This window comes from Acanthopagrus latus, chromosome 23 (assembly GCF_904848185.1).
Source record: "Acanthopagrus latus isolate v.2019 chromosome 23, fAcaLat1.1, whole genome shotgun sequence".
Taxonomy (NCBI): domain Eukaryota; kingdom Metazoa; phylum Chordata; class Actinopteri; order Spariformes; family Sparidae; genus Acanthopagrus; species Acanthopagrus latus.
The window spans coordinates 13,025,514-13,036,339 of record NC_051061.1 but is presented as its reverse complement, the minus strand read 5'-3'; the positions used below and the strand labels follow the sequence as shown (position 1 = coordinate 13,036,339).

At 48.7% G+C, this 10,826-nt stretch overlaps 1 protein-coding gene across 2 annotated transcripts in view; it reads right to left on the bottom strand.

Annotated features, from left to right (window-relative positions):
• Window positions 1–345: 345 nt before the first annotated feature.
• Window positions 346–10,826, bottom strand: part of gprc5ba (G protein-coupled receptor, class C, group 5, member Ba) — a 13,617-nt gene continuing 3,136 nt past the window's right edge. Inside the window, exons 2-4 of one of the 2 annotated variants that reach the window (XM_037089272.1) lie at window positions 3,677–4,708; window positions 3,287–3,432; window positions 346–1,409 (exon numbers count right to left, since the gene is read on the bottom strand). In XM_037089272.1, the coding sequence (XP_036945167.1) occupies window positions 1,365–1,409; window positions 3,287–3,432; window positions 3,677–4,706 (1,221 nt within the window). In that variant the 5' untranslated portion in view covers window positions 4,707–4,708 and the 3' untranslated portion in view covers window positions 346–1,364. The remainder of the gene's footprint in view (window positions 1,410–3,286; window positions 3,433–3,676; window positions 4,709–10,826) is intronic. The other variant, XM_037089273.1, reaches the window with a different exon arrangement.

The following is a 10,826-nucleotide window of genomic DNA, read 5'->3' as shown; positions in this document are numbered from 1 at the left end:
TTCCTCGCTGGGAGGGCCATGCGGAGGAACATTTTAGCACCAGAAAGCAACCTTGACTCCGAGTTCAACTCCCGACACGCATTAAAGATCACAACAGCCACGTACGCACGCACACGCAAAACACAGATAGAGGAAAAACACCAAGAACGGCGGACCATTTCATTTCCTCGCTCCGTTTCCTGCTGATATAAAGTGACAGTTTCTCCTGGCTGGTTCAAACCGCCAGTGGCCACCGGAGATGTGGGAGAGCAGCGCACAGTAGTCTGACCTAGATTCATGAAGCGGTGCCTACCCACTGATGAATGACGCCCTCCTCGTCCAATCAGAATCCACTCCACTCCATCGTTTTTTCTTTTTTTTCATATATATACTCATATATAAATTGAATAGCAGTTCATTAGCAGCTTGTGATCCCTCTTGTTTCAGGCTGCTTTTGTTGCGGTCAACGGGAACGTCTTTTTTTTGTTTGTTTTTTTTTCTCTCCCGTCCCGGCTTCACAGTTTGTCTCACATTTTGCGAAAGTGTCCATGCAGGTGGGAGGATGAGGCGAGGTGAGCGGAGTTATGTGTTATATTCACAAGAGAAATGAGGAGGGGGGCGTGTTCGAGGGTGAAGCCGAGGGGGGGGTAACAGTCTGGAGAAGCGGAAGGTGTTGTTGGAGCGGTGGAGTCGAGGTGGAGGGGAGCGCGCATACACACATCACACACATTCATTTCCTCTCAGATAACCTACGTACGCACCCACGGAGAGCTGGATTCTTTTGAAGAGGGCGCTGCTCGAGCTGCACACTTGCCCGTGTGCTATGTCTTTCACCTACGCTGCGGATGGATGGAGGACAGAGCCAAATGTTTCCACTCGAGGAGCAGCAGAAAAAAGAAACCCTGGCCGACAGTGACGAGCGACAGAGCGGGAGAAAAAAAAGTGATAGATTTCACAGTTTTGGAGGATGCTTACAGTGCTGTAGTCTCGGGGGGGGGGAGCAAATCAAACCAAAAGATAAAGAATACTGCGTGTTGACGTTTCCGGATCTGAGGTTGTTTTGCTACTTGCCGGTCGTGTGATTTTTGACCTTTTTTTATGGAGATTCGGTGCTAGAAGAGCTTTAGCTCTGTCCTCCATACCCTAACTTCCCTTGCGCTCTCACACACACACACACACACACTTGTACTATGGTTGATTGGCACACAGTCAGTGTTAAAGTCTGTACACAGAGTGAAAGGGGCCCTGTCGGCGTCCATGTTTTAAGTCCAATTCAACCAGGCGGGGCCCCTCGTCGTGGAACCCTCCTCCTCCTCCTCCTCACGCTCTCCATCCTCTTCTTCTCTTTCATTTTCTACCGCACATCTTCTTTCCGATCCTCTCGCTCACCACAGCTGCCTCCCCGTGTAGGTTGGAGGTGCAGAGGGCACCTGTGGAAGGAAAATTGAGACTTTAAATCACCAACAATCTGGATAGCATCCTCACACATGCACATGCACACAGTGGCTGCGTAGGTCCCGTTCATACTTTTTTTTTTTCCTCATGCTCGTCTACAAATCGCTCAGAGTTTTAGGACAACGTACACCTCTGACAGTCTTCTTGTGTCTTCTGGTAGCTGTCCCAGATTTTCAGACGCACCACAGAGTAGCTGCATTTAATTATTTGTGCTCTAAAAAAGCTGGAACAAACCTCCAGGAGATGTACAATGTGGAACAGCCTCTCACCACCTTTTAAAGCAGCCACAGGAAACGTTCTAGGTGGATTTCTTTTAGAGGCGCTTGAAATACAGACACAATTTCGCTTTAGTGCCATTTTTCTTTTCTTTTTGTTAAAAAAAACAGCTGCTTGCAGGATGCATAGCAATGTTGTAACGTATCTGTCTGTGGCTATGTAAGATCAGTAATTGTAATATGATGACAGTGAGGCGCCGTTAACTCTGGTTACATGTGATCCGACAGCTAATAGATTCGCTGCTCTAAAAGTTCTGTTGATGTTATCAACATCCTGTAATAATGATAATAATAAGCCAACAGCAAGGTATAGCTCAACAGCAAGGCTAACATAAAATTTTACTTTATAGGCCAGATGTTTTGCTGCCATCTGACAAGCGATATAGAAGTTATTGCATAACATCAGACTACAGAGCTGCTTTTGTCTGTAGGCTGCGAGACTCCTGCGAAGAATCATCATCCCTAAATCGAGACCTTTTTGTGACCAGTTAAAACTTCCTTGTGATATGTTTAAATTCTGATCCTTAATGCTTTTCATTCCCCTGAAAGCAATAGTTTGACCTAAGAGTGAGATGAGACAGTACCACATGTTCATGCAGCACCAGAAGGTGGTTAGCTTAGCTTAGCACAAAGACTGGAAACAGGAGAAATAGCTAGCATGGCTCTGTCAACACCTCCTTACCAGACCCTCTAGGGCTCACCAATTAACATTTGAAACCTAACTTGTTTACTCCGCACTAAAAATGTAAGTGAGTTCAGAACGGAGCCCCAGTGTTTCCAGTCTTTGTTCTAAGCTAAGCTAAATATGTTGGCGTAATATTAATATTTACCAGACAAATGAGAGAGTGTTATTGATCTTGTCACGACTGTGTCCAACTCTTCAGTTACCTCAGGCTTAAACACTTAAGTGTTATTCACCTTGCGCTCAATCCTACGCTCTCTTCTGTTTATTCAGTTTTATAAAATTTTACACAAAAACACTAATAGTGCAAACGGACGTTCAATGCAGAGCAGCATCTGGAGAAGATAAATCAGCATGCCCAGCTGCAATCTCTAGGAATAGTGACTATAAATGATCTTTCAGTCAGTAGTAGAGAGTGTGTGCCTCAGCGTTTTAGCCTCCAGTGGCGTGTTTTGCTGTTGTGCAGCGGGCTTTAATTCATAACACAGTGGCTGGTAAGAAGTTCACCTGTGCCAGCCCGAGTGGCCATTCATCCTGCGTAATGAAGAGGGTGACAGGCCGGCGGACAGTCGCATCACTCAGTGGACAGATAGCATCGCATCTTAGTTACACACACATGGAGTCCCTCGCACACTCACCCCACACACACATCAACGTCAGATGACCATTGACCATTTGTGACAAACCATCCATGCTTGTGCCCACAAAATGCAACACGCACAGGCACATGACCGTGCAACCACGAACTGATAATGCACACACACGCACACATTCACACACACAGTCACACCTCTGCCTCATTCTTGTCGAATGACGTACGGTCCGTAACGCACAGATGTGCATGCAGTCTCGTCGGCGTGGTTGAATGAGAGAGCGGCGTGTAAGCGGCGTGTACCTGTGATTGGGCGGATGTACTCACCGCTCCCCCGTTCAGGATCATAGTCATCTCAGTGGGCTGGTAGACGTTGCTGCGGAAAGGAGCGCTGGGCCTGGCGCCGGTGTTACTGTTGTGTTGCCCGGCACCGCTACCGCTCCTCAAGCCTGGCATGGAATAAACAGAGAGACAGACAGAGATTAGTAAGTGTGAGTCACCACCATCACTGCTGCGTCTTTTGAGGGAAGAAAACACTTGCAGTGTGATCCTGCAGACATCTCCTCCTGTACTTATTTCCAGCAACGTATGCAAATATTTCTTGTTCTATTACTCACTTTGGCCTACATTCCACCTACAGCCTGTACGCACATATTACAACTATCTGCTGTAAAACATCGGATTGCGCCGTACCTGCAGTGTTCTCGTCACTGTATCCATAGCCCTGGTTCTCCACAAACTGCCTGTGAGATAGAGGGATGTCTTCATCGAAGCTGGTCTCCCTCATGCGCGTCGAGTTCTGGGAGGTGTCGAAGTAATCCGGGGCGGTGGGCTGTGGAGGGGGCCTCAGGCAGATGTGGGATTCAGGGATGGCATGGAAGATCAGTAGCAGCCAGCCCTGAGCCACTAAAGCGATGGCCAGTGCCGGGTCGTTCCAGTCCGGGGACCTTCCGAGCCAGGCGTTCCCGTACAGATAGAAGCCCACCCAGGCCACCCACAGCAGCAGCGACAGCAGACAGGTCACCAGCAGCCACACGGCATTGCAGCGCCACTGACGTGTCTTCCCACACAGGGCGAGGGAGGCGGCAGTCAGCGCAGCTAGTAGGAGGGCTAGCACGTAGCTGCAGGCCAGTGAGAAGTCCAGCGGCAGGTACTGACAGGCAGGCCGTTCCTCCCTCAGCACGGTCAGAAGTAGCCATTCGGCGGCGATGATGCCCTGCACAGCGCTCAAACCCAGCGCGAGGCCTGTTAGGGCGCAGCCACCAGGGCTCCGGCGCTCGCGACCGAGCCTTCGCAGGCGGACACCCTGCACCAGCAAGCAGGAGAAGCAGACTGCAAACAGAAGGCCCCACAGGGCCCTGCGGAGCAAGCATAAAGACTCATCCTGCTCGATCAGGTAAGCAAAGCTCAAGCCGAACAAGCCGAGGGTGCCAAGTAGCAGCAGGAGGATGGGTCCCACGCCGCTGCGCTTCTCGCCCTCACTGATGAAGCGTAAACGGCACAGCAGGACTAGGGCGAGCAAGATGGCAGTCAGCACCCCACCAGCAGCGACTGACTCGACAGCCACACCCCATATGGAGTCCAGGTCACAGAGCAAGGTGTAGGGACGCACGAGGCCCCAGCCGCAGCCTCTTGGAAGAGCCTCGGAGTTCTCAGAGTCTTGACTGGCGGCGCGATGAGCAACAGTCAGCAGCAGCAGGAGGAGGACCGGGAGGAACGCCATCTCTGAGAGGCCAGAAGACAGAGAAAGGAGAGAGTCAGAGAGATGGAGAAAAAACAGAGAGAGAGAGAGAGAGAGAGAGTCGATCTGGTCACAAATGTTTGAAAGGCAACAGTTGAGCAATCATTCATTCCCAGCAGTAATCATCCGCCTGTGAGTGACAATACAGACAATCAGCCACTGCTGTGTTTTAGAGAGGAAACAAAGGACAGTGGTTCATGCAGGGTGAATGACTGGGGCCTTTCCAAACACACAAAAGCACACACACACACGCACACATCCTGTCTCACTAATGGTAGCCCATAGCCCTGCCCTTTTTTGAACCTTTTAAACGCTTTACAGTTTCATTTTGAAGCAAAACGTGGCTGGGAAAAAAATACCCGCAAACCCAGAAGAGCCCAGACAGGCTGCGCTCGGTTTATTCACAAAGAAGAAAGGCCAGAGTCGGAGCGGCTTCAGGTGTAGTATTTGTCCGGCCTCGTCCAGTGAACCGGCTGCCAGGAGCACTGACAGGACATGCATATTTGTATGAAAAAAAACAGAGATACGGAGTAGTAAAGCAACGCATACAAGGAATTCTACTCACTATCAGGCATCTAGCAGAGGCATGTGACAGTGCATAATACACTGCAGAGTGCACAGCAATACACAGCGCCAGGAGCACAACTACAAACACTTGTGTACTTTTGTGTCCTGGAGAAGAAGAATAAAATCAACTCAGCAGCACTCGGTGTGCGAAATCAATGCTGTCTCAAGTCTACCTGTTCCTTTATTCATCACAGCTGTCACACACACACACACACACACACAAAGGCACGTTCTTTCATTTCATTGAGGATGATCTGTGCTGTCGCTTCACCTGACGAGCTGTTTGTTTTGCGAGAGGTTGATCCGTATTTAAAGTCACCGCGAAACCACACACACATGCACACACACACACACAGATACGACGCACCATTTTGCCAGGTTACTGTCAACTTTCTCTCCACTACATCGCTAAGCTTTCAGAAATTCTTTCCAAGCTGGCTCATACGTTAGTGTGTCAAACAAACTGCTCTCACAGACAACACACACACATACACACACTCTCTCGATGCTTACCACCACACTTCGGATTGTTTACTTGAGAGGACTTCAATCTCGCTGTAGTTTTGACATTAAATGAAATCCATCAGCGTCCTCACGTAGCCTGTGCCACAGTGTTTACATACCAAGTAAAGGACACTGGATATGCCTAGCTTCATATTCTCTCTGCCTGCCAGCAAGTCAAGGAGAGTTACACGGTCAGGCCATCAGGGGGGAGCGGTAGGTTTAAATACACAGCAGGCAGGGCTGCAGGTCACACACACAGTCCTTCCAGCAGGTAGTTTATTAAGTGGGACAGGCAGAGATAAAGAGACAGACCACTGGATTTATTCTGTCAGGACGAAAGCACGGAAAGAAGTGCGAGGAGGTCTGCTGGACCTGCAGCAAACACACTCGGACACACAAGACTTGATTTTGATTGTAACAGTATCCACCTTAATCCTAGCACCCACGATACGTCATGAGACTTGTGTCACGTCCTGTTACTGTTCATGATTTCCATGGTAACACGATGCTAATCCGTGTTGTTATGGTGTATCATTCGTTAATGAAGATCTTGGTTGGCAACTTTATCACTTAGCCAACGCTTCTGAAGCATTCAGTGTTGCCGATGCGTCAGCTGTCAGAGCGATTTGTTACTTACATTAGTTCTGTCCTGCACCGGAAGTATCACCCCGAGTTGTTTCCCCATTAACCTCCCCAGGAAACTCTTTGATGTAATGATTTAGATCTGTAATTATTCATGTATTATTGGGTCGGTTAGGGTTTGCTGCTTTTCCTCGTCTGAAGTTACGGTTCACTGAATCGTTTTGAGGTTTTGCCCTTTTAGCTGACGGAAGGCTGCCCACACTTCAACCTCAGATGACAGAGGGAATCACAGTGGACAGCGAGGCTCGGTTAACTGTCCTGCCAGTGACCCAGACTGGGACCGGACAGACCAGGGGAGACAGTTCGGAGATGATTTACAAGACGACAAGGCAGCCAGAGCGAGAGAGAGCGTGGAGCTGAAATATATTCACATCTTACTCGCATCACATTTATTTCTACCACACCAGAGGTGGTGCGCAAATCAAGGCTGCGTCGGTGAGTGTTTTTTACTGTCCACATCGGGTTTTAATGAAGAGTGCTTTACGATGAATGCCTTTGTTTGTTAATAGGCGGCCATTTTCCTCTGACATCACGCTCAGGGTTCAGAGGCTCAGCTGTGGCACCGCCGCGGTTCAGAGCCGTGCACAGAGGGAACCTGACAAACCGTTTTCACTCCACTGCCTCCAGATTGATCAGCAAAGTGAAAAGACAACAGAAAGTGAAAGTCCAGAGGGGAGTGGGGCCTTAATTCAAGGTTAAAGAACACATTTGATGGTCCGTTAACAGCTAATGTTAGCATTCAGCAAATTCCTTGCTAGCATTCGGCTACTGTTTGATCGATTGACTGTTTCGCGATATGATAGGAAAGGCAAAAATTAGCTCTGAAATATTTACCCATGTCTCTGCAAAGAGGTGTGGATAGGGCGCATATAGAGTACTTTCACAGTTTGGTGTTTGTACTCTTTGTACTTTTAACAATATTTTGTCAGAGAAGGTGTGTCAGTGTTGCTTGAATCTGGAGAGGATGTTTCAAACTACAGTAACTTTTGCACAGAAGACAGCGGGGTTAGTTATAAATAACAACATAATTAACATTTTTAGTGAGTTAAAGTCTTTCTCTATCGAAAATAAGTGGTTAATTTCTTCCCCATTTTCTCCACATACACGCAAAAAAACAAACTCGTAAACACACACACACACACAGATGCATCCATCGGTTTATTTACAGGCTTTTGAAGTGTCTTCCCTAATATCCTTTAAAATAAAAACAGAGGTTTTTAGGGCAGCGGTTGTTTACGCCTTGTGAAATACCGTTATTTACTTCTGCGAGACCCATGAGGGCGGAAAGATGCATGTGCGCATATATGTGTGTGTTTGTGCATATTTATGCTTTTGGAGCTCTTTCATGTATCTCTTCAGAGATTTACGCCCTCCAAATTCCTCCTCACGCCTCCTCATTACCAAAATCCTCCGCTCCCTCGCTTCCTGCCGTCAATTCAGCCGCCTGCCGCTTCCTGTCCGCCCTCCTCTCCCCACTTTCCCCTCCTCGTTGCAGCAGCTCGCTGCCGCCGGTTATTATTGGTCTGCATTAACATCAATCAGTGCTTATAGAGGGGTGAGTCACCAAAACACGCACAAACACCTCATACCAACATGAATCTCAGCTCTTTTTTTTCTCCCCCCCAACATCATGTTGTTGTTCCGGTGGGCTCCTGATAACCATGGTAACGCCCCGTCTCTGAATGACAGGAATAAAAACAAAAGGGAGAGAGAGCGACAAAGAGACGAGCCGAGCAGACTGCTCCTCCTCTGTCTTTTTTGGGGGGACTTCTCTCATTGTCTCTCTCCACCGCCGCCTTCCTCTGTCACTTCCTCTAATGACAGCGCCTGTAAAAACCACAGAGCCGAGTCAACAACAAGCAGACGCTGCATCCCAGCAGGGCCGGTGACCACTTCTTCACTGGCTCACCCCTCTCACCCTGTCACTCCCTCTCGCACAGATGGTTTGCTCTGGCTGCTGTTTTTTTTTTTTTTTTTGGGGGGGGGGGGGGGGTGTGACTTGGCGGACTGGTGATCCGAAAGCTGAAGGGTACACGCAGAGAGGGGCCACACACACACACACACACACACACACCACTGCTCGATGTGCAGTGCATCAACACACACCTACAGCACACACTTGAGTCCCTGCTTCTCATATGAGTCATGTGAAAAGAGAGAGAGAGAGAGAGAGCCTCCGGCCTTCCGCTTTGTGCAGCACAGAGGATGCTGCCGCCGTCTCATCCTCCCCTCCCATCTTTCTAGACATGTTTCTCTCTCTGTCACTCCCGCTCCACGCAGCCATTTCTGCTCTCCCCTCCGTTTAAAATCCTCTATTCTGTCGGATTTCAACGCCACCTCTCCTCCAGAGTCTCATCTCTCTGCGACATTTGAAGACGTGCTGTGAAAGATGAGCCTCCTCTCCCTGCACATTCTCCCACCCCCCCTTCTATTTTCACCCCCCAACGTCTAATCCAAAACACACCCCTCTTCCTTCCATTTTGGCTTCTCCTTCTTCCCTCCTTGTACCCCTTCCTCCTCCTCCTCCTCCTCCTCCTCCTCCTCCTCCCTTTTATTCTCGCTGTGTATCTTATGTAACCGGGGGAAGGATCCAGCTCCTGCCAGTTCTGCTGCATGGCTGCTGTTTCTCGGGCATCATCTTCCTCGGTGCCAAGCAGCCTGCCGGCGCTCCAAGGTCCATCTTGGTGGTGTATTCTGCACTCATGCCGCACGTGTCGCTCACGCACGTCTTACACAGACTGGCACAATGCCCATGTGGGCGCTGGCTCCCATTTGCATGTAAATATAACATTCCGCTCGGCGGCATGTATTATGCATCCGCGTGTGAAGGCGCCACGTTCTCACACAAAGCTGAATGTGGCCGAGTATGCAGCGCGCATTCCGTACAAGCGCTCGCAACCGGGAATACGGGTGTGAGAGTGCAAATGTGCATCACTGCAGTCCTCCTAATGTGGTCCTGGACAGGCGGACACACTGAAACCCTAGCGAGCCGTCCTGTACAGTGACCTCCAGCTAAAATGATCTGACATAGCACACAACCAGATGCTGCCTGATTGCCCTGGTGATAATTGGGAGGATTATTGTGTTTTGACGACGCGCTTCAATTCTCATTTTTATATCCCCCCCCCTACTGTTTTATTGATATAGTCTACTGGGGTGATAATGGAGGGAAATGTGTGTACGTGCGTGTGTGTAGGTGTTCGTCTGGAAACACACACCGATCCAGCTGTCGAGGTGAGCGGGTCATTTGCAGGACCTGTGCTAGCATCTGCTCGCCGGTGACGCCCCCAGAGACTCCAGAGACACTGCCGTACTCTTCCGCTGTCTCCTCTAACACCGATAAGACCTTTCCTTTTTTTTCTGCCGGCGCATAAATTTGCATCTTACATCAGTAGCTGCGATTACATAAGGCCTTTGATATCAGTCATGCTACGTTAACCCGGGCTGTGTGGACATCCTGACTGAGATTTACTGTGGAATAAGAACAACATAAGCTCTAATAACTAAGTTGGTCATGAGAGAGTGGTATTTATCAGGCTCAGGCTTTAAAAACCTTCTCTGGTGAGGTTGAGGGAGCGGTTGAAGTTGCTCCGAGAGTTAAAGGCCCGAAATAGAAAGAAGACGAAGTGGAGGGAGAAATGAGAACCACAAAGAACCAGCCTGTGATAACCTGAGATTCGAGCTGCACAGTTAATCGATATATAATCTCAAATTGCATTACGGCAAGCGTGGCATCCAAATCGGAGAAGCCGAAAAGGGCAAAGTGTGTAACAAAAAAGCCTCATGATGAAGTAATGTGGCGCTGCAGAGATGTTCGGGCCAACACATCTTGTTCTCAGATGCAAGAAAATGATTGTGATTTTACGAGTTTTTTCAGGTGAGTTCAAAATGATGATACTAAATGAGCATTGTGGATCAAAATGATTGCAATGTTACTTTGTTTTTAACCACATTGTGCCGCCGTACCTGAGATCTTAGACATATTACGTCTTACATGTGTCTTTCATCCTCTCTGATTCATGCCTCTTTTTTTTTATTATTATTCTCAGATCTCTCTCTTGCCACGCGTGCGTTTCTGACGTCACTAAGACGGCATTTTCACATCCATCCTCTCCAGAGTGATGAAGAGGCACCATTTTTTGGGAGACAGAAACGTCCCTTGAGAGCTTAAAAACGGGGAGGAAAAAGGTGCGTTTTTCAAAATCAACCAGCTTGACGGGGATGTACTCTACTCATCGGCAACAGGAAGCAGATAGTAGCTCTGTCTGATTAGACAGATCACATGGTTAATGTTGGACTTGTGACTTTTGGACACGCTCTTATCAATCGTGCATGCAGCTCGAGACGGAGACCTCCTACGCAGAAAATTACAAAAAGCACAGCCAATTT